The 24564-nt window shown below is 38.8% G+C and overlaps 1 protein-coding gene across 3 annotated transcripts in view; it reads left to right on the top strand.

The window, feature by feature from the left end:
• Nucleotides 1-1246: 1246 nt before the first annotated feature.
• The window catches only part of ltbp3 (latent transforming growth factor beta binding protein 3), a 37809-nt gene continuing 14491 nt past the window's right edge, over nt 1247-24564 (top strand). For 2 of the 3 annotated variants that reach the window (XM_077505265.1, XM_077505264.1), the window contains exons 1-6: nt 1248-1787; nt 19319-19597; nt 21177-21340; nt 21424-21529; nt 23457-23543; nt 24386-24502. In XM_077505265.1, coding sequence (XP_077361391.1) covers nt 1550-1787; nt 19319-19597; nt 21177-21340; nt 21424-21529; nt 23457-23543; nt 24386-24502 — 991 coding nt within the window. In that variant the 5' untranslated portion in view covers nt 1248-1549. Of the gene's footprint in view, nt 1788-19318; nt 19598-21176; nt 21341-21423; nt 21530-23456; nt 23544-24385; nt 24503-24564 lie in introns of all 3 variants that reach the window. The other variant, XM_077505266.1, reaches the window with a different exon arrangement.

The raw sequence follows: 24564 nt of genomic DNA, 5'->3' as shown, positions 1-24564 counted from the left end.
AATATATTGTTGGTATTTTCCATAAAAAAACCCCACAATATTTCAGTCAATTATGGTATTGGGCTAACAATACGGAAGAAATGCAAACTTCAAGTCATGTCCAAGTTCCTTGACAAGTTCAACCCCTTTTTTTTTTTTTTTTTTTTCGGGAAACAACCAATGACTCACCTGTTTTCTGAGTTTGGTCATATGACATTCACAAGCTGAGGCATTTGGCACTGTGATGTCATTTTCAATCGACAGCAAGTGGCAAAATGGCCTCAGAGATGGATTTTAAAAAAACGGGTGGATTTTGCGTCTTAATTCATATTCCACAAATACAACATGAAACACAATATTGTGTTTAGAACATATCGTAAAGATTTTTTTTTAACTTCCCCTTTAACAGATTGACCAAAACTATTTCAGCCCAATATTTTTCTTGATTTTTTTTCCTCATATATTTTTTAAACATAAATGATATTTGGTATGCTTTGTGTGTCAATTATAGACTATTTATTTTTTGTGTGTCTGTGTGCTGGCAGTTAATGACGGCAAAGGAGATGTCAGAGCAGCCTGTGAACTCCGTGCAGTCATTTCCTCAGCGCCTGGAAAGTAAACACTTTACTTTTTTGGTGAGGAAGTGACTCACTTTCTCTCTCTCTCTCACTCTCCTTATTGTGTCTGTCTCACGTTCCCTTGTTGACCACATGACCCCAAATACCGCCTTCCTCCCTTTGGGACCGCGGTGGACGTCCATTCCAGACACACTTGACTTTTCCCAGGCATGAAATTCACGATTGGAGTCGTTTAAAGTGGGTGGGGGGCTGTAGACTCAGCATTACGTCATTTGGCTAACTTTATGCTATTGTTTGGTCATGTAGAATACAGTGGATAGATGATAGATGCCTGCCACATAAATAAAGATGACGACTTGACTTGCACATTGCAATTATCTTCTACACCAGTAGGTGCAACTAAAAAGTGGTTTATAATCAGTAATAATAATTAATAATATAATTTATGGTATAAAGGAAGAAAACTGTATGTAATACATGGATGCAATGTTATTTTATAGTTCCAGAGTGACGTGTGCGTGAACGCGGCCTGTGGTGCGTTCAAGGCTTGCACGGGAGGTGGGAAAGAAACGCGGTTGCTTACTAACCAACTAGAAAAGCACTTTCAGCTTCACTCCTGCAGCGCACCGCCTGCCTGGCCGGCTGCCAGCCTTTCTCCACGGAGGGCTGGCTCACTTCTCCTCCTCCTCTTTTTTCTTCCCTCCTTCTCCCACAGCCGCATACGCACTCCCGGGAAGCAACAGGCGAAGAAGGAAGAGAGGAGGAAGAACTTGGAGAACTTTTTTTTTTTTTGAAGGGGAACTTCAACCATGGCAAATTGGTCGCTTTTACGGATGGATCACCAAAGCACACCCGAGGAGTGATTTCATTCCTTCCAAAAGACGGAACCCCCCACAAGGAGCTCCTTGTCGTCAATCGGCGAACGTCGACCGCCCCCGGCTGGTGGTTTCATGTGTCCGGCTGCGTGAAAGGGGGCACCGGAGGATGCCACGATGCCCTCGCTGATCTGCCGCGTGCTTCTCCTGTGGCTCAGCGTGCACAGGCTGGCGCGTTGCACCGAGCGCTTGTCCACGCGCGAGCGCTTCAAGGTGGTCATCGCGCCGGTCTTCTGCAAGCGGATCTGCCTGAAGGGTCAGTGCCAGGACCGCTGCGAGCAGGGCAACAACACCACGCTCATTGGGGAGAACGGCCAGGGGGCGGACACGCTCATCGGACAGGGCTTCAGGGTCGGTGAGTAGACAGTCAGATGGGATTTGGGGGGGATTGCGTAGGATATAATTAGGCTGCTGGGATCAACACCGAATGGCGCTATGATGACTTCAATTTGGATTTGCATGTGCATCGAAACCCTCATCACCCTCATCAGAGGGTTTGTGAGGGTACACAATTTGTACTCAAAGTAAAAAGTAGTCCACCAAATAACAAACGGGCAAAAATAATCATAAAAATGCATGGGAAAATTCATAGATTGTCAACAATATAATTTGAGCTAAAGCAGCCATGAACAAATTGTTAAATAACATAAATTAAGGCAAATTCAGCCACAAGGAATGGTCTTTAATCACAGGTGTCAAACTCAAGGCCTCGGGACCAAATCTGCCCCGCCACATGATTTTATGTGGCCCGCAAAAGCAGCTATGTGTATCAACTTCATTTCTTGCTAACATGCCATAATTGTAAAATGTCTGCACTTTTAAAAATGTTCATATTGCTCGCATTTTCTTCTTAACTCATTCACTGCCATTGACGGAAAAAGACGTCAAATTATGCATTTTTTTTCTGGTCTGGCAATGAATGTGTTAATAAATAACTTGAAAAAAATATATCAAAGTGGCTCTTGCAGCTTTCTATTTTTCTGTATGTGGCCCTCAGAAGAAAAAGTTTGGACACCCCTGCTGTACATTATATCAACAATTTATAATTGCTTCATTGATTTTTACCATGTTTAACTCATTCACTGCCATTGACGGAAAAATACGTCAAATGACACATTTTTTTTTTCCTGGTCTGGCAATGAATGTGTTAATATGTTTGTGAGGGCAAACTATTTTTATTAGCCTCTTATTTAAAGAGGAAGTCGACCATAAACATTTTTTATAATATGTCATCTGTGACTTCACTAATCTAAACATGACATTGTGATTAATATTACATTATTTTATCTATCTCATGGGGCAGCCATTTTGCCAGTTGCTGTCTACTGAAGATGACATCAGTGTTGCTCAGGGCTCCACTCACAGCTCAGCCTCAGAAAACAGGTGAGCTGTGATTGGTCGCTGCCTAAGCCCTGAGCAACTGTGATGTCATCTTCAGTCGACAGCAAGTCACAAAATGGCCGCCCCCTGAGATGGATAAAAAACCGCTGGATTTTGCTTCTTAACTCATATTCCACTAATACAATATCGACTAGAATACCCTACTGAGACTAGTGGGGCTGCATAGACATATTATTGTCAAAAAAAAAATTGGGTTGACTTCCCCTATTAAAAACAAGTTATTCATCAATTTGTTTGGTACATTATATGTAATATGAGGCGATCATACATTTATTTGGGCTCACAATCATAACAGCCCTTCGAAGGAAACCATAACTACGATGTGGCCCACGACAAAAATGAGTTCCACGCCCTCATAAATAAACTTTCTTTGTTTACATTCTTGAAACGGCACAATTGCCTCACCAGGCAGATATTAAATATAAAGCTATATCCTATCTACAAGTAGGGAGCCGATTGTAGCTCAGTGTTACAGAGTAAAAGTAACATTTCTTCTTACCATAAAAGTAAAAAAATAAAATAAAAAGTAAGTTAAAATATATATATATATATATTTTTTATTATTTTTTTTATTTTTTTGCATTTAAACTACTCTAATAGGTACAGTTAAAAAACAAAGTTAGCAAAATATAACTAAGTAAACAGGGCAGGAACCACCCGCCATGGGACATTGTGATTTGCATTTATTATTTGCAAATGCAAACACTTGGAGAGAGGGCAATCATTCATTTTTAAAAATAATAATAATGTACAGGCTACATTAAAAATTAATTTGAGCAAATGCGTTATTTCAGCAGTGTGTATCCAACTGGTAGCCCTTAACACATATGGATCCCGAGAAGCGGCTCTCTGTTTCTTAGAGTAAAACGCACTTATGTAGCAAGACAGCTGAACAACTTGGTTCACAGTTTTAATAATAACATGAAGTAGCTGTTGGAAAATATGCTGTTTGACTTTGATTTTCATGTTGTACTACCCTGCATGAAATGTTTAAGGTCTGTTTGGAATAGCTGCACATTTTATCAAAAGGATTAAATAGCCTGCTCATGATGTACATTAGATGGCTTTCAAACTGGGCCCCGGCGGTCTGTGAGCCGTCTTGGGGGGTTCCGCGATATAATTTGCAATAAATTATGTCTTATTTAAAAAGGTGCATACCGGTGCACCAATAAAACCAATATAATAAACACATTACTCCTTCCCATAGGGAGGACAGTCTAAGACTCTGCACAATAACAAATAAAGGTTCGACATAGTACTCCATAGTGCTATCAGAACCAGTAATGAAGCCTAAAGAAGCTTAAGGGGTGTAAAATGGTGTGATATGGAACCAGGAATGCTATTTTGAACCTTTGATGCATCTTTACATTTTTACAGTTTGGGCCAAATTATAGGAATGTGACATCAATGATTTGTAGCTTGAAAATAGGCAATGTTTTCATTGCTATGTCATTTACATGGTAATTATGTTTAATTAGATGTTGTTAAGAAGGTCGAGAACCCCTGCAACAGATGTATGTTCAGTATCTAGCATTTCAATACAAGAGATGTACCAAAGTAGGGGCTCAATACAAGCCCATGTGATTTTTAAAGAGGAAGTCTAGCCAATTTTTTTCTTTACATGTTCTATGCAGCTCATTAGTCTAAACCAGTGCTTCTCAATTCCAGTCTTCAGGCCCCCCTAGCCAGCCTGTTTTCCATGTCTCCCAATTCCCAATGCATCTGATTCCAATGACAGCTAATCAACCAGCTCTGTAGAAGCCTGATAATGATCCTCACCTGTGTTTTACAATTGGGAGACATGGAAAACAGGCTGGCTAGGGGGGCCTGATTGACTATTCTGATTGATATTGCGTTATTAGAATATAAATAAAGCAGTAAAAAACATCGATTTGTCTCTATCTTACCATTTTGCCACTTACTGTCGAGTGAAAATAACTTAAGTTACCGACCAATCATGGCTCAATTTGTGAACATCACATGACCAAACTCAGAAAAGAGGTGAGCTGTGATTGGTCATTATCTGAGCCCAGAGTGACTGCGATGTAATTTTCAGTCGAAGGCAGGTGTCAAAATGGCCGTCACCTATGATGGATAAAACGCAATAGTAATCATAATGCAGTTTTTGGACTACATATAATTGTAAAAAAAAAAAGTTTCACTTCAAACAAGTGAACTAAAATCTGAAAGTCAACATGATTAACTTTGTAAATGCACAAACTTTGATACAGTTGGTACATTGGAACTTTTAGCTAACTTTTATCAAGACATGATTTCTTCCATTTGTAAAATCTGTATGTAGTAATCGTAGTCCAGTCATTAATAAAAATGTAAACTCACCATTCTAGTTGAGATAATGTGACTAATATAGTGACAAAATCTCAAATCCGCATGTGTGTACCCTGCTTAAACTTGTTACCACTCAAGTAAAACAAATGATGTCCTCTTCTTTAAAAGCCTCACAAACATCTTATACATTTTACTCACTTTTAGACCCAATTGATAAAAACTATTAGTTGGTGAAATGAGGTGGAGTTCCCCTCCACTGCGTCATCCCTCCCAGGAAAATGTTCCCCATATCACAGTTTAATTACCGAGCCAAGGCTCATTACATGGCACATAAATGCACTCTCAGATCTCGACTTTTCCCCCCAGTGAGTGGAGCAAACGTCTGGTTGGCGTGAGCGAGTCTTTCTCCGCTCCATCACATCAAATGTGGCCAGACGTGGAGTCTTACTGTCTACTTTACTTGTCCAGCCCACAATCGACTTCAGTCTTTTCCCGACTGTGTGTATAGAACACCTCCCCCATCCAAAAAAGGAAGTGATGTTGATTGGTTATCTAAAACGAACTTGTCAAAAAAAAAAGTAGTGGCTGGTGAGGCTGAGCTATAAATGATAAACGCGATCTAAGGTAGCAGATGTTCACCATCACTCACGGCGTTCTTTTATTCCATCGCGGTAACAAAATATAGCCTAATATCGTAGTAAAATAAATACAAGTATGACATACTGAGTGACAAATGAAATTACTTTGAGAATTTGTATCTTATGTGCCACAAAAAAAATCCCTTCTCTCCATCTGTGGAAGTCATTAGTGATTGAAGTTTTCGTGTTCCATTACTGTATATACTGCTGGAAATTAAATCTCTTTGACTCCCTTTCAAAGAAGCAATGTGTATTCAGGCTCATGTTACATACACATGAAAGATATTTTTCCCCTCTTGAAGTCTCATTTCATTCAGTCAAAAGTTCAAAATTGTTATTATTTCGTTGTTTTCTCCCCTTTACCCTCGCATAAATCATGTCACAGCCCTTTGTTGTGTTTTGTATTCATAAGTAGCCATAAAACAACTTTTGGTTGCTTTAGCAATAACATCCTGTTTACACTTGGAATATATTCTTTAAAATAACATTCAAAATCTTGAAATGCATTTGACAGCTAATAAGCATGCACGAGTGTTTTTGTATAGTTGAACTTCGAAAGCTAACACAATCTGATACGTGAGGCTGGTTGTATTTTATTTATTCATAATTGCCCCATACGAAAGTGTGACTATGTGCCTAGAAATAGTCTGTTGCTGGGTCACTCTGCCGCCATCATAAAACTGTTTATTGAAGGGTTAGGTAATGAATTAGGTCACAGTTTGACATTCTTCACCGTCATCATGACATAAGTTAACTACTGTATACTAAACTAAGTACATACAGTGGCTATAAAAAGTCTACACACCCCTATGCAAATATCAGGTTCTTATGATATAAAAATTAGACCAAGATGAATAATTTCCCCCCAAAAATTCCTCCCCTAAATGTTACTTAAAACCTATTCAACTTTAATGAATTAAAAAACAAAAAACATCCTAATATATGTGGTTGCAAAAGTGTACACACCCTCATAAGGAGATATGGCTGTGTTCAGAATTAACGAATCACAAACTCACCATTTTATACTGCCACTCATTAACACCAAATCAAGTTTACAGTAGCTGTTCTAGCAGGCTTTTGCTGACATTTTGTTTATGTTTTATAGTCGAAGTCTAAGGGGTTTATTCACTAAGAATGCTCTGCGTCCAGTAATAGCGCGAAATAATGCACCACAACTACACCCGCAGTCTGCACCCAGTTACCCACCTATTCACTAAGGATATTGCTCTAATCATATACCGGCGCAAAACTGACAGCTTGGAGCAAATTTGCACCTGATTTACCACACATGGCAACGGATTTGCCCCCAGAACATGGTTGTTATAGTAACAGTTGCGAGAAAGATGACATTATCAGAAAGCGAGGTTGGACTGAGAGTAAGCATTTATAGCGTCATTAAGCTGTACAGAGCAGAGAGGATGGCAACGATGTCATTCATTCATAAAGTACAAATTATTGGTGTGATCGTTTCGTGTACAGTATGCATCTGCCACGTAAAAATGATCGTAAAATGCCGCCCCGCCATTGCCAATCAGCCCGGGTTACGTTATGTGTCCTAAACCAACATTGAGAAATGTCCCCTTCCCTCTCTCTCTGTCTCCTCTCTGCGTGAACAGCCAGAGAGCGACGTGCACCGTGCCATGCACTGCTGTCATGATCCCGTGATCGAGGTTGCGGCAGGTTAATACATGCGTTCCAAAAACGTTATTTGAGTCACGCAAACTCTGTGTGGCTATTTGCGCTGGCGTTAGTGAATTAGACGCTGCATATCAATGTGTCTCATTTGCATTGAGGTGGGCATATTTTGCGTCAAATGAATGCAAATTACCTCATTTACATATGCAAAATAACACCGGCGCACCGTGGCACAATCTGGTCGGCAGTGCACTTAATGACGGACTTCCCCAACTGCGCGTGTTTAGTGAATTAGGCGCTCCCGGATTGCTCCATTTTTGCCGGTTAGCGCTGTGCAAAGGCGACGCAAACCTTTAGTGAATAGGCCCCTGAATGTTTTTACATTCATACATACCTTTTGGAATTATGTGCAAAAAATTCAACCTTGGTTTCATTGGACCATAACAAAACCTCCCAAACATATTTGGGCAAATGTGTCTGAACACAGCCAAATCTGAGTTATAAGGGGGTGTGCACACCTTTGCAGCCACCTTGATTTGCTTGTTTTGTTTTTACTTCCCCTCCAAATGAATTGTATTGGAGACCACATTAATGGTGAAAAATGTTTTGAAATAATTTGTCTTGGTCTTAGTTTTTCTTTTTAAATCACAAACACCTGACATTTGAACAGGGGTCTGTAGACTTTTTATACCTATAACTGGCAAACTTCAGAGGGTCCACTGTATTAGTACTTGAGGAATGTAAACATTTTTAACTTCCTGACACCATTTGCAGGGCTCATGTTGGTGGTTTGTTTTTGACTTGCGCATTTACAATATATACAATATATGCACAGATGTGGATAGCGAGTGTTCATTCCAATTTTTACAATCAGCCCAACAATTCCTTTCTTCTTTCTCCAGAGAAGGTTTTGATTTAGTAGCCTGTTAACCTGCAAGTCTTACAGTTTCAGCATCATGTGACATGACATCACTGCAGATTCATGCATCCCTTCTTCGGCTCCTCTCCTCCTAATTATTTGTGTCACATTTTGGAGCTTCTGTGTCAAAAAATTCAAGCGTTACATTTCGAGTTCCTAGAATGACTCATGATTCGTGCACATTTGTTCTGGAAAGGTGGAAGCTCCTCTGCAAAGCACCTGCATCCTGAATTTATCGTCCAAAAAAAAAAAAAATGGCTTGGAAAAAATGGGACTGAGTTGTACGGCTCTTGCGGCAGACTGAGGAACATTTGGCTTCGTTCGCCACACGAGATGTGTGTTGTTCTGTGCGAGTCCTGGAATGTGTGCGAGAGTGGACGAGTGGAAATTTCTCTCCCCTGTGTTAAATCGGCTGTAGCTAAAGAGGCAACAATATATGAAGACTTTTCCATATTTGTGATGTGAGCTCAGCCTGACCGAACCTGTTTGAGTGGGTGCTTGTGTACAAATATGGTACACGTGCAGCATGGGCAAGGACGCCCTGATTCATTCAGGAAACGATATAAATAAATAAATCAATAAATAATGCTATTAGTATGCTATAGCACATTAAGCGCAGCAAAATGTTGCTTTTTACTCAGATTTGTTTCTGCTTGTATTATGAGTGTGTTGGGCAATGTTCTGCATATATATGCATTTGCATTTTATCGCATGACTGGATGGGATGCTAAAAAAAAAAAAAAAAGACACCTTGGCCATTTTGATTGTCTTCTAAGGTGTTAAAAAGTAGTAGTCTTGATTAATTCTCACGACACAGATCAGAGATTTCACGGTTATGAAAGATTGTTTGATATATACCATGTGTAGCTCAATTATGGAACCGTTGTACTGCCAATGTGCCAACATTTTTGGTTGGAAAATACATTTGAAATGTAACGAAAACAAAACGCTGGCAGTTCAAATGTACTTGCAAGTACGTTCGAACGGACTCTCAAATATGTTTTATTATTATGCAAATTATGCTTGTACGTACTTGCAGGCTAAACGCTAAAAACTTAGCATGTTTTCCTATAATGCTAAGGTGTATTGACTTGCTTTTTTTAGCATTTGGCCAACATTATACCAATGTGTTCATAAATAAAGTATGTAAACATTGTTTATTCATAATTTTTATGATTTATTAAAATGTCTGCAGGGCATGGTTTCCGTGGGGCTTATTTTCCCATAATGCCAAAGTGTATTGAGTTGCGCTTTTTTTTTCTTTTTTTTTTAAGCATATGGCCTACATTATACCAATATGTTTGAAAATTAACTAAGTAAATACTGTTTATTAAAATTTCAATGATTTATTATTATGTCTGCAATGCCTGATTTTCTTTTGGCATTTTTCTCTACAATGCCAAGACAATACCCCATAGTCTTATGGGAAAAAAACGCTAAGTTTTTAGCATTTAGCCTAAAAGAACATAAATGTACGTTGAAGCATTTTTGCTTCAAATGTATTTGCTAATATGTTTGAACATGCAAACGCAATTGCCAGTTAAAAATGTTTACTCCACATTGGCAGCTCCGCGCTTCCGTAACAATGCTATCAAAACTTGTTTAGATACAATAGATGATCTGTCTTGATGTATGGTGGTATATTATTATTTGCAATTATTTGCAAATAATAATATCATGTTTGGGGTTGGTTCTCTGGGGTGGCCAGAGAGCGGCCAATGGACAATGAATTTGGACAAGCAGTATCAAAAAGATGTGTAATATTAATACGTGGTGTTGTCTGTTTTCCATTGTTGGCTTCCCAAAATACGCACAGTATTCCAACAGTGCTTTGGCCAGCATCGTGTCTTTTCTTGTCTTGGCCTCCACATCAAAAGCTCGTGTGTTGTCATCACACTGCAGGAGGGAAGACACTGGCATCACTATTGATTATGTCAGGACTAAAAGAAGGACCCCATCTTGTTTTTAGTCTACCTGTCAAATGCATTTTTGTAGGTCATTATTCAAAGGAAGAGGAGGTATATAATGTCAACAACAGTATTTTGTGTTTGGCTGACAAGTAGCCAACATTCATTGGCTTAACTTTGCTGGCCTGTGACTACATCTGCTCTTTCTTCAGCTTGATGTTAGAGAGAAAAAGGTCGAGGGAAGCACCTCGCAATCAGTTATTTGGGCTACATGTGAATCTTGAGATTGCATTTAAGACCATTTTCACCATAGTCGATCAAATCTATAGCCTGCAACTTTTCTACCATGAGTTTGTCCAAATGTTTTGATTAGCTCAGTCATCCCATCCATTAGCCTCATTGTATAGTTGTGTGGATGATGACCTGTTATGTGTCAGTCTTGCTTAAAGTGGGCCTTATCATCATTAGTAGAAATGGCTATTCTGGGAGTTCCCATGTGGTTCTCTATTTCGAGTGAATGACAGTAGTAGCCTGCGGTTTGTTTTGCTTCCACCCCCCACCCACCCACAGGTCAGAGGTGCACGAGAGTTTGAAAATGGAGACATTAAATAGTCAGCTTTGCTCCCTGCCTATTTAGAGTGGGTTGGTTTATTTATTTCACCTTGAGGCCACACCACACACGTATGTTTAAAAAAAAATTAGAGAGAGGAAAAAAAAAAAGGCAGATTTTTAAAGAGCCAATTTGTAATGTATGTACTTAACTGTAATATTCTTGTGTTAGATGCGTTTGTTGACGTGGCCTAGTGAGTGATGTCAGGAGTTGGTTGGGCCGGTGTTAATTCATTGTGAGCGTTTAGGCGGGACTTGTGGCCTACAGCAGCTCCTCGCAAGTGTTCTAGCTTTCCTTGCCCACATGAGAAGGCATTACAGTACCATAATTGCTCTTTCTCTTTACTGGCGGCGTATGTGAAGCTTGCGCGCCTCAAATTTTAGCTATACCAAACATAAAACGAAGCACAAAAAATGACAAATAAGTTAGCACGTTTAAAATTGCCAGTAATTTTTTTTCAACACATTACAACATCAGACAAAAGTGTTTAAAAGAGTTTAAGTTGAATATCCTCTCATAGGTCTTTGAAAAGTTTGTCGTCCATCCATCCATTTTCTATGCTGCTTCCCAGATGACTTGGAGCAAAAGACTACCCCCTGGCATGGATGTCCATCAATCTCAGGGCACATATGAAGATAGACAAGCTAGTGGGAATTAAGCGCATGCACCATAGTCAGGAGAATGTACCACCTTCAGTGACTAAAGTTTGATGTCTATCCAGTTGTCCACATGACATTACTGAATATTGACTGAATCAAAACGTGCACTTGTATACTGTACGTGGAGGCCACCCCTGCGAGTCATTTCAAATCAAATTCCTCTTTGTCATCACTTTCTGCAAAAAGAAGCTGAAAAAGATCCAGTCTGTTGCATGAGCTCTGAAGCATTGCAGTAAAATAATGTTTGGAAAACAAAGCAGCAATTAGGGTTGTTTCTGGGAATGTCACAAGGGAACAGTGTGCATGTTTGCACGAGCGTGTGCGCCCCGAGTCTGCCTGGTGTTCAAATACTGTTTACCGACCTGCAGCTCAAACAAACAGCCTCCTTTACCATCTTTAACACTCTCCTCCCATTTGCCCTGCCGGGGGGGGAGAATGGGAGCAGTTATTTAAAGCCGCTTGGAGGAATGCGAGCGCCCGGGACTGCCGCCATCGCGCGGGACCCTGTAGCTGTAGCGATTAGCCAGGGTAAACAGAATAATACGGCTTCTTCTGCCAGAGCTGCCGCCATGGCCTTAGACTGTGCTGCATTCACAAACCTTGAAGCTGACATACTCACCATTACAGATTGTTATCTTCTTGAATAACATCTGTGCAGAAAATTATTCGCATTTCCAGTCAACAGGTGGCAGAAGTACTCACACTCTGTTCTAGTGGAAATGAAGTTACAAAAAGACGCTCTGGTAAAATACTAATTCAAGACGAGGTGAAATGAATGAACTTCTGTCCCTAAGTTCGTAAGTCAGAGGTGACTCTCAGTTATATTCAACACTCATTTTAAGAAGTTAATTAGTGTACCTCTTTTATTAGAGCTCATCCTGGAAATAAGAACAAAAAAAAAATCGTTATGTAGCTTGTAGCATGTTGTTTAAGCTAGCTAGCTAGCTAGCGTTGGCTCAACTGTTATGTGAAAAAAACATGTTGCCGTAGCGTTGCTAATGTTGTGAAGTGAATGTAAAGTAAGGTGTACATGATTTTTTTTTTCTGTCAGTTATATTCAATACTCATTTAGATAAATTGGCACACTGAAAAATACTTCTCTGTACACAATTTAGTGCACCTCTTTTACGAACGGCTCATACTGAAAATAAGAATTAAAAAAATGTTATGTAGCATGTTGTATAATTAACCTAGCTAGCTAGTGTTGGCTCAACTGTTATGTTAAGGCATGTTGACGTAGCGCGTGCAGTGAGTAAAGTGTAAATCAGAAAGTGTTAGCTTATGAAAAAATTATACTTTTCATGTGAGGTTTTCTTTTTTTTTTTCTCCCTTTTTTAAAATTATTTTTATTTTTATTTTGATACATTGAGAAAGTACTGATGCAGAATATGATTCCAAATGTTCGGAGTAAAATAAACAAATCATTACAAAGACTCCAGCAACCCCCGCGACCCTTGTGAGGAGTAAGCGGGCAAGAAGATGGATGGATGGCTGGATGGATGGAATGATAGTCCACAAAATAAAACCTAACTAAAATGAGAAATCCAAAACTACTAAAACCCTGCTCCGGAGAAAGGTGAGTGTTTGGATAATATAGGTTGAGGTCACCCAAAGTTTCTGATAGTTGATGAAGCCCAGAGAGTCCTGTGGTGTGAGCAAGGATGCGTATACAATTTAGTGTGTTTAAAAAGTAGTGATTTTGTCATTTACTGCCAATGTCTGGCTCAGCCATACCAGTCTGACCTACTGCAAGAGATGGGTTGATTGTTTTCCTGCCTCTAGAGCTGAGCGTATACAACGGCAAAGGGGCATAAGTGATTTAACAATCTGCAGTCACATTAGTCGTTTTTTTTTTTTTTCAGAAGATAAAGAATATGTGCCTGTGGATTTTGCTATACAGTTGGTCTACATGTATTACATCACCATTTGTGTTCAAATATCTGTTCCTTAAATCCTTATACCAACACCGTCACATAGATACTATTCATTAGCCTTTCTAAGGCATTAACCACTGTATGTTAGCATTAAACTAATGAGCTTAAAGCGTGTGGTTGTTTTAAACACATACATGCAAAAATGTCATTTGTGTAAGTGTGTGTGGAAAGTGTATACGCCAGTGCCAGCAAAGCGATTCAGAGACAGAGAGCAACAGCACAGAGAGCAACAGCAAGTGGCTGTAAACCAGCGAAAAAGTGGAGAGGGATAAGATGATGACAGCTTTGTCCCATGCAAAAATGACAGTTTGACGCCTTTTGGACAGATGCTTCGAGCTTTACGAGAGGATGGATACGAGCAGTTGCCTTGCTTTCCAATAAAGACAGCTATCTTAGCATAGCATTATGACCCCAAACAGAGAGAAACGGTCAATTTGCCATTGAGCACTTTTAAAGCTCATTAGTGCTATATCTGTTCCGTTCATTCATCCAGGGGTTATGTGCCAAACTATTTCCTCCGAAGGGACAGCCCCAGTGTGTACAAAAATAGACAGCTGTTTTCTACTGTCACACTTTGACCATAACAATTTAGACAACTGGTATTAGGGTCATGTTTTTCCTGGGTTCGTCTGTAACCTCTAGCCTTCCGTGCTGTCATAACATTCAACCACTAAAACAAATTTTTGTGTTCAGGAATGCAAGTAAATCATTTGACAATAATAAAGATAGTAAAAATAGTAGTGATTTAGTACTTTTTCCAGGTTTGTTTTGGTAGAACAGTACATTTGTAAAATTCATGGATGGTCATTGTATTTTAGCATTGGATTAGCATTCTGGATTAGCAGTGTAAGTGATTAGTACGTTTTTTGTTTTTTTTGCAGTTTACAGGTTCAAAGTTAGAATTAAATTTTTTACGCTGTGACCCAAACTAGTTAAACACGGTATAAATTGCGTTTGTGGAATATTAATTAAGCAGCTAAATCAGCCGTTTTTATCCATCTCAGAAGGTGGCCATTTTGTCACTTGCTGTCAACTGAAAATGACCTCACAGTTGCTCACAGGGCTCAGATAACGACCAATCACGGTCACCTGTTGTCTGAAACTGTGCCATGATTGGTTTGTTACCTCAGCAACTGTGATGTCATTTTCAGTTGACAGCAAGTGACAAAACGACCGCCCCATGAGGTGGATAAAAACAAGTGGCAAGGGCTCAGCTTGCGAACGTCGTATGATTTTTTTTTTAGCTTTCAATTGTGCATGGTAAAATTTATAGGTCAAACTTGAAAACAAAAAATGAAAATAAAGACTTTTTTTTTTTTTTTTTAATATTTTTTTAATTCCATTGAGGAACACATCATCTCTGACTAAAATTTGCATCATCTTTCGTCAGTCTTTTGATTTACTGTGTCATGCTTTACCAAAAATGTCGCCGTGTGTTTTAGTCAGCATGTGCGCAGTGCGTCAGAGTTACAGGCCAACAATAGGAAAACGACACCAGTGGAAACATGCACGGACAAAATGTGCACGTGTTTGTTTGTGTGTGCAAAGTGTGCAATGTCGCCCAGAAAGAGAAACCGTGTCTATATTTAATCTACGTGTGGGTTGGTTGGTTCAGACAGGCCCGTGAATCACAGAGAAAGTGACTCAACTGGCGTCAATATTATTTTACAGTCGGAATCCTTTGATTGGGGGCGTGGCTAATGCTTGTTTGTGGTTGGTGTCGAGGGGACACATCAGGTCATTGTGTGGGGTTCTGTGTTTGCTGTAGTCTGCTATATGTGCATTTTTTATTTATTTTTTACTCTGTTTTTGTGGTGTGAAATTTGTTGTTTTTGTGCGGGAAGGGTGCGGCTGTGGCTGGAACGACGCTGTAGGGGAAGGTGGGGGGGCTTGCGTTATGATAATGCGTCATCGACAGACACCATCGAGTGGGTGGTCGCGTCACAGGGCACTCTTAGGGCAAACCTTGCTTTCTTTTTTTCCTCTATTTTTTCTTTCTACCTTTCTTTCCTTCCTCCATTTGTTTCTTAGCTCCTTTTGTTCTTTTTCTTCTTGACGTTATACCTTGCTTTTCTTCCTGCATTTGTTACCTTCCTCTCTCTCTCTCTCTCTCTCTCTCTCTCTCTCTCTCTCTCTCTCTCTCTCTCTCTCTCTCTCTCTCTCTCTCTCTCTCTCTCTCTCTCTCTCTCTCTCTCTCTCTCTCTCTCTCTACTTCCCTTCTCTTCCCTCTTTTCTCTCTTCTTCGTCCATTCCCCACTTACTCTTAACATTATTCTTATTTTTCTGCCTTTCCCATCTTCCTTTATATCTGTTCTTTCTCATATTTCATTTTTTTACAGTCTTCAACGCTTCCTTCATTTTCCGCTCACCCTTTCTTCCATTTATTTTCCCCCATTCTTTGCCTCTGTCTTTCCTTCCGTCATCCCTTCCTTTCTCCCGTCTATTTGCATTCTCTTATGTTCATTTCCATGGACGTACATGGTTTCTGTTTTATGCCTGTGGAATGTGAATGCGCTTTTTTAAATAGAAGAGACAGGTCATCACAAGCTGTAGATATCACATTATTTTTCTTTCAAGCGTATCTTCTTACTTACTCTACCACATGTTCTATACGTCATTTTTCCTATGACACTTTATCTCTCCACCACACTTTAGCATAACCATGCTGTGGAGCATTCTGAGAATGTTTCCCATATATATGTCCTAAAACCTTTTTTGTCAGGCCAGTGAAAATCCTACATTTCCTCTCTGCCAGAGCATGACAAAACTTTTAATGGCTTAACTGAAACCACATGTACAACAACGACATGCATGTATGAAGGTGGAGAAGGGCGGGCTGCAACTGCAATCTCGTAATCTTTCCATTGTCGAGGTAGTCTGGGAACTGAAATAATTGCTGTATCGTCCCACGAACACGCCATCCAGTCAGCCCCTGTTCCGCCTCCTCCAGTTCACACAATCGCACCATCGCATAGCTCAAAGGAGTACTGTATTTGATTTTTAATAACACCCCATCTCAGGAATGTGTTGGATCCTTAAAGACAAAGGCGTGGTGCATGCACGGGACGCCCGTCTCCCAGACGAAAAGACGTGAACTGATGAGTTAATGACTATGGGAGGATCATAAATTCTGTGCTGATGAAGGGAAAGTCTTCTGTAGATGTGTGCAATTTTGGTAATTTGGTCTTAGCAGGGCATGTGTACGTAGCTAACACCCTGCGTTCCATTGGCAGGCAAACTTATTTCACTAAAAAAAAAAGTCACCAGAAAGCGCTGGTCCTTTTATCACTAATATGTAAAGTGAAGAATGACTTGATGACATGTAAATCATAAAGGATTTTAAATCATAAACGTGTCAGTCTAAAAGAGCAGTAAGACAAAATCTAATTAGCAGTGTAATATAGACAAGATGTGCAAATTGGAAACTTTTTTTGCTTAATCAAGCTGCTGACAGTAAACTGGGTTTTAATGATTTATCGTTTTGAAACCACAAGTGGTTGCTACTGTAGTAATGGACTGAACAGCTTTGGTGGAATGGAAGATGATGGGAAATTGAGTTGCTCCTAGGCAACAAAGGATACCTTTCAATATTATATCCAAAATACATTGGATGTAAAAGTGAACACACCCTTGTTCAAATGCCAGATTATTGTGTTGTAAAATTATGAGATTAAAACACATCATTTCAAAAATGTTTTTTTCCATCATTAAAATGAGTTTTTTTTAATTTATTTTTTAGAGTATAATAATTAAATAGAAAACAACTAAAAAAAAAGAAAGGAAAAAAAAAGTGGTTGCAAAAGTGTCCACACCCTCTTAATTGAGTTCATGGCTGTGCTTAGAATTAACCAATCACACTCAAACTCATGTTAAGTGGGAGTCAGCACATACCTGCCCTGCCACCATTTAAAGTGGCTCTCATTACCATAGCACATTTTCCCATGTTTGGGAGGGTTTTTTTTTCAGTTGAGCTGTGCATGGTTGAAAAAAAATGTAAAGGATTTATCTTGGTGTCATGTTTGTACCACAAAAACCTGGCATTTGAGGAAGGGTGTGTAGACTTTTTATATCGATGTATAAGCTCTCAGTAGCACGCTGGGCAGTTTTAAACCACTACGTATGTATACACAATAATACAATGTAATAATATATAGTATTTAAAGCTTCTTATCCTTGGTTTAAGAAGTGACAAAACGTTAATATGGTTTTCGGGTTAGGGCACGTCGTCGTCTTGCCCCAGTTAGCTAAAGTAGGCAGATTAAGCAGTAGAAAATGGATGAATGCAAATGTCCCTTTCACTTGAAGCCCCTTCCACAGAATTGAATAATACTCCCCTGAACTTCTGGATACCTTCTCCATCTCTCTTTGACTGTCTTGAACGTGACATGATCCTGACTGTGCTACCTCAGGAAACTCCCTCTGCTCTGGTCTTTTTGCAGTCTTCCTGAGTCCAGTCTCTGTGGCTTTGTGTGGGATCGTGTGACATTGTGTAACATTTGGGGGGGGGAAAAATGAGGCTCTCTGGCTTGCGTCTGCGTCTGTTATCGTAATTTTCCTCCCCCGCGTCTTTCCCAGTTCCCAACTCAGATGAAAAGTGTAGCCGCAGCCCGATTGTGCAGCTCTTATGTCAGAGGATGTCTGGTCAAAATGACTCCCGAGTGTGTGCGTGTTGCTCACCTGCTTCTTGTCATGCTCTGGCTCATTCGTTCATTCGTGCTGCATGTCGCTGCCTGCATGGCGGTTATGCACTGTCACCTTCTGTTAATGCTTGTCAAACATCCAGAGCAGTGGCATTTTTATATGAAAATATTTGCTAGGTTACATACCAGAACCATTGCAGTATTCTCTTTTAGTGTCTAATTAGCTTTATTTGAATTCTTCTTAGTAAGTCTCAGTGTCCCATAACTGGTGAGCTATTTTTAGAACAGACCATGTGTGCTATTCATGTTCTCCTTGGGGCTAACTGGTACCCACTGGCACAATTTTTTATTTTTTTTGACAATGTATATTAATCAATCTTTGCAGTGTCTCTTTTGTTTTGCTCCCTCCCTTATCCTCCATACGCTCTCTGCTTGCTGAAAAGGAGAAACAAAATGTTAATTAGAGGCAATTAACTTAAAAGAATTCAGCGACTCATTGACTTCAGGTGCTCACCTTGACATTTTAATTTTTTAAACAATATATACCATTAATTATTACTTTATAAATGCATTTTTATAAATCTTCCTAGCGTTAATAAACACCTCGTACTTTATTTTCTTTCATTCATTTCACTATAATTTTTTTGACTTTTGTACAGTTTCCTCATAATAAACCTTTCCACCAAGCTGTCTCACTGTTTCAGATTTGTTGCCTTTTGTCTTTTTCGTTCTGAGGATGTCCCTGCTGCGTTTAAAGTGATCCAGGCCCATAATTACGCCACAGTCCAGACTCGCTGGCAGTGCACCCCTAATTGTTTCCATGTGGATTCTTTCCTCTTTTTCTTTTTGTTGTTTGAATAAAAATTTGTTACTAGTGAAAAGAAAACACTTGTTAGTACACGTGTAGTGGCAAGTAGCTGCGAAACTGAAATTGCAAATAGCGTTTCCATGTTTCTACCTTTTCCTGACAAGTCCCCAAACAGCAGGCTAAAGATACAAAATGGAGAGTTTATAAATTTGCTGTGATTGCTGGCTAAGTCATGGACCTCTTTTTTTTTTTTTTTTTTTTTTCTCATCCATTCTGCAGATTAGAATATGCTTCCCTCATTAAGGCTGTTAAACACATTAATGACATCATCTTCTTGTACTCTGCCAAGAGTCAGCTTGCCTTTTTTTTTTTTTTTTTTTTTTTAAATCCTTGTGCAATATACACTGAAAATTACATTTGATTTTCCTCCCTTTGTGTTTCCACAGTTGTGTGTCCCCTCACGTGCTTGAATGGTGGAGTGTGCAGCTCCAGAAAACACTGCCTATGCCCGCCGGGCTTCACGGGCCGACTGTGCCAGTTTCCTCTGCGGCTCCCCCAGCGAGTTCAGGCGGCGCGAGGCAACAAGCAACCCGTCTATCCCATGTCCCTAAAGCCCGACGGCCAGAAGCTGCTGGACCAAGCGAGCCTGGGAAGAACACAGCTGACTCAGTCGCACTCGGTTTTCTCCATACCGTTTGCACAACCGGGTCATCATTCCTCTGAAGGTACCAGCTTGCTCATGTCAGTACTACATTAGGAGCGAAACATTGGCAGATGTGGTAAAAGAACTCACACTCTGTACTTTCAGTAAGTAGAAGTTCAGATGCCCGAGTAAAACTCTGGTAAAAGTACTGATTCATCTCTAGTTCTAATGTAAAAATACAGTCTCTGAAATTTACGTAGGTATAAAAGTAAAAAAAAAAAAATTAAACATGACAAAACAACTGTCAACCAGAAAATTCACACATGTTTGCTGAGTAGTTTTAAAGTTGGAATGGTTTCAATTGGGCAAGTGATGTGGAAATTAGAGGTAAATATTACAAATAATAAATAAATCCTACTTTTGGCTAATTGTTTTGTAATTTAGAGGAAACATGGAATAGGAATGAGCTGAACAGTTTAAAGTTACAACCATTTTAAATGGCCAAGAGATGTGAAAATTAGAGGTCAATTTTTATTTATTTTTTAATCTGACAATTTTGGCTTTTTTATAATTTAGGGGAAAATAAAATATTAAGAAGCTGAATAGTTTAAAGTTGGAATAGCTTGAATTGACCAAACTGAGTGGAAATTAGAGGGTTTTCTTTTGTTTGTTTGGGGGTGGTGGGGGATAGAAAAGAGCTGAACAGAAAAAAGTTCTAACAGTTTAAATTGGCCAAATGATTTGGAAATTAAAGGTAATTTTCTCTTTCTTAATTTTTTTTTTTCAATCCTACTTTCGGGCTTTTATTTTGTAATTTAGGGGGGAAATTAAATAGGAATGATCTGAACAGTTTAAAGTTGGAACCATTTTATTATTATTATTATTATTTTTAATCCTACTAATAGGCTTTTATTTTGTAATTTAGGTGAAAATAAAATATGAAGGAGCTGAACAATTTAAAATTGGAACAGTTTGAATTGGCTAAATGATGTAGAAATTAGAGTGTGTTTTTTTTTAAATCCTCCTTTTGGGGTTTTATTTGATAATTATGGGAAAAAAATTAAATAGTAATGGAATGAACAGTTTAATTGGCCCTGTATGTGGAAATCACAGCTAAACACTTTTGAAATCCTATGTTTGGGCTTTTATTTTGTAATTGAGGCTTGGGAAATGAAATGGGAGAGAGCTGAACAGTTTAAAGTTGTAACAGTTTAAATTGGCCAAATGATGTGGAAATTAGAAGTAATTTTTTTCATTTTGTTTTTAAATCTTACTTTCGGGATTTTATTTTATAATTTAGGGGGGAAATTAAATAGGAATGAGCTGAACAGTTTAAAATTGGAACAGTTTGAATTAGGCAAGTTATGTGGAAATTAGAGTTGTTGTTTTTTTAATCCTACTTTCGGGCTTTTATTTTATAATTTAGGGAAAAAATGGAAAAGGAATGAGCTGAACACTTTAAAGTTGGAATGGTTTGAATCGATCAAGAAATGTGTAAAATTTGCTTAAATATGTACTGTAATATGTAAATATCTATGTTGACAGTATCAATGATCTACTATAATGATTTTTAAAAAATACATACATCAATGTACTCAATCAAGTGTAATATTATGTCAGTAATTATTTGTCCTCAATTGATGTCCTTCCTTTGTTTTCAGTGCAGATAAACGTGCGTGTTCAGCACACACCAGACACGTCTGTGGTCATTCAGCCTGTGGACCAAGCGGATGGCAAACCTCCCCAGAAGACGGGGCCGCGCCTTCCGCCCACGCGACAAAAGCCCAAGGGGCGTTGCTTCCAGGAGACCACGCCCAAGCAAGCCGTGAGTTGAGTCACATGACATCACCGATGGAGACGAGACTCAAGGGATGGCGGCGCTTCTAATAATTTGCCTCATTTCTTTAGTGCAACAGCACCCCGCTTCCTGTTCTCACCAACCAGGAGGACTGCTGTGGCAGCGTGGGCAACTCGTGGGGGCAAAACAAGTGTTACCAGTGCCCAAAATTGCCAAGTAAGCATTTCAGAACGTCATGAACATTTTATTTTATTTTTTTTATTTTTTTATTACATTCATTGGCTGGGAGAAGTCACATGGTTCTACTACGCTATAAAGTATTTAAATTACCAGGTATAGATCCTTGGTAAGGTCAATTAGCATTTAGTAGCATAATTAGCATAATTACATGTCTCAAGTGCAAGACAGCTTGCTCACATGCAAAAATAATAACTTAAGATATACTTGGTTGTTAACTTTCACACTTGATGAGTGGGCAGGCACTCCGGAGAGTTGTATACAAACAACAAAAAGCATATTTTCCATAATATTTCTCATTTTCAGTCAGCACAGCAAAAATATACGCTCGCTGGCAACAGCATTAGGTGCACCTCCACGCTCTCATGAGCTCTCTATCAAAAAGTCTGCCTTTAACAATGTGTTTATTCTTTTGGGACTAGTTTGCACTTCTCGTGCACTGCAGTTAAATAAGGTAGCTAAATAAAAACAATTCTACTGGATGTGTCCAGTGAGCTCAAAATAATTCCGTATAAATGAATTTTGTTACTGCACTACAACGGCAGGGTCCAGAGAAAAAAATAACTCATAAATTTCTGAGTTAAAAACTTGCATATTTGCATCATTATAAAGTGGCAGATTTGCAAAAAAAAAAAAACTCACAAATTTACGTGAAAGAACTTGGATATTCGTCCCAGTTATTGTTTATTAATGAAGGTTTTAGTCTAGTCTAGTCTAGTCTAGTCTAGTTTTAGTCCGGTGGAAAATATGTGTTGCCGAAATTTTTTTTTGTTTAGTTTTTGTTGACGAAATTACTCACTAGTTGTTACTTAGCAGTATCCTCTTTGCATGCAAAAAAAGTATGTATTCAATCCACTTCCTTACCCGCATCTTGTGTGTTCCTGGGAATAAATTATTGTTTATTCAGCCCAAAAAAAAACGTCAGTCATCCCCGGCAAGTTGCACCTTCCGACTTTAAAATATGGATTTGATATCAGCGTACATGAAAGTTAGGGAGGTGAAAGCAGATTCAATTATAGGAATGACACACCCGCAGACAGTGAGCCAGAGGAGGAGAATGTGGAAAATAAGGCTGTTCTACATCTCCATGTTCCTATGGGCCTGCCCAGTGCAGGACTGTCATCACATCGCCCAAGGTTGAATTTCAAGAAAATGTTGGCTGCGCATTCTTTCCACTCAACTATTATTCCAGCTCTCGGCACTGAGTCACACAATACAGCCTTTGACAAAACCCGATACTGTACGTCTGGTTAGAATTTAGACTACAGCCCCGAGTCCTGTATGCTTTGTTCCATTCATTTTATTTTTATTCCCAATGTATGTTTGATCATGTTTTGGTTTTTATTCCAATTCCGTCCACCCACAGCTGTCTAAAACTGCTACTTATCTTTTTACTGCTTTTTGTTACATAAAATTCAACTGGGCTGGAAGCTCGCGACAAACGAGACTAATGCATTGTTAAACTTTCAAGCCACATTTCAAGATGTGTTCATTGTATTGTGAGACTGGATTTACTGAGCAGAAGGCCTCGTAAAAGCTATCATTAGAGAAGCAAAGGAGAAACAAAGTAGTTTGTTTAGCTGTAAAATGTGGCCAGAAATCTTTCACTGGCTTTGACAACTGCAATTTCTCAGACGTCGTAACAACGTGGTGCCAAAAATACACGCTGGTGCTAAAACGAGGCTTGTTTTTTAAAGATGTTCTTTACTATTTAAACTCAAACTTGTAACATTTTATTGGGGGTAATTTGATTATTTTGGGGAAATTGACTTAATTGTCGTCTTGGTGCAAAGCAATATGCTTTTATGCTCCATTTTATGCAGAGACTAAAGTGAGAGGCGTTAATGAGTCAGTTAAAGGTTTATTCTTGCTATGTTTAAGCATGTGTGCTTTGCTGTGTCCTCAGATGCTTCTGTCAAGCAGACAATTGTAGAAGATTACGGATCAACCTGCCCGCAAGGCTATAAAAGATTCAACAGCACTCACTGTCAAGGTATAGCGTTGACTGGAACTGAAGTTTTGAAACATTTTCATTATAGTTAGTTTTTATTTATTTTTTTGTTTTGTTTTTTTGTGTTGTTGTTTTAGTTAGTTTTAACTCTTTTTCAGAGTGGGTTTGTTAGATTTTTTTATTAGCTTTTATTTAGCTTTATTTTAGTTTTATTAGTTTTACAGTAGTATTAGGTTTCATGTTGAAAATTAATTTGTGTGTCTCAAAAAATATCACAGTGAATATTGTGTAGTAAAAATTCACAAAACTATTATTTTAAAAACAACGATCCACAAATCAAATACAGGTACTGTATAACAGACTTTGAATGACAAAAGTCTAGTTCATAATATTACTTCTAAAGGTATGTAGATACATAACAAGAACCCTAAATAAATAAAGCTCGGAATGCGATAATGTAGAAGACGTAATTCATATGTCGAGATATAAACATTTCTTCAGAGGTAGTTGCTCTTATTTCTGTCTAACTTGCTGAATTATTATTATCTCTATTTTATTTGGGGGGGGGGGGTTTCCATTATTTTTTATAGTGCTTTCCTTTCCTGTCTTTTTAAAGTTTAGACAGTGTTTTATTGTTTGTACAAACAATTCGGTTTCATCATTACAACTCCTATTATTGGGATTAAGAATTTTTTTATGACAACAACAGTTGGAGCCTGTCAAGCTATTTCTTTGGGTTTTTAAATCTAAATAAATTGAACATTGACCCCAAAATAGGTTCTAACTTACTCAAACTATGCTCTCTGCTCTCCTGTCTGTAAATGGAGATCAGATCTACTGCGTATCTAAATAACATTTCCATGTTCTTACTCCCACTCTTGAAGATATCAACGAGTGTTCCATGCAGGGTATCTGTCATAATGGAGATTGTTTGAACACTCTGGGAAGCTTCAAATGTTCCTGCAAGGCCGGTTTTATCCTGGAGAGGAATCGATGCATTGGTGAGTTGATATGTTGTAAAAACATTCCAAAATCCATCCTTCAGTCCTCATCACGGTAAAGC

Source organism: Festucalex cinctus, chromosome 18 (assembly GCF_051991245.1).
Source record: "Festucalex cinctus isolate MCC-2025b chromosome 18, RoL_Fcin_1.0, whole genome shotgun sequence".
NCBI lineage: Eukaryota > Metazoa > Chordata > Actinopteri > Syngnathiformes > Syngnathidae > Festucalex > Festucalex cinctus.
Note: the sequence above shows the minus strand (reverse complement) of the source record. Positions and strands in the feature narration are given on the sequence as shown.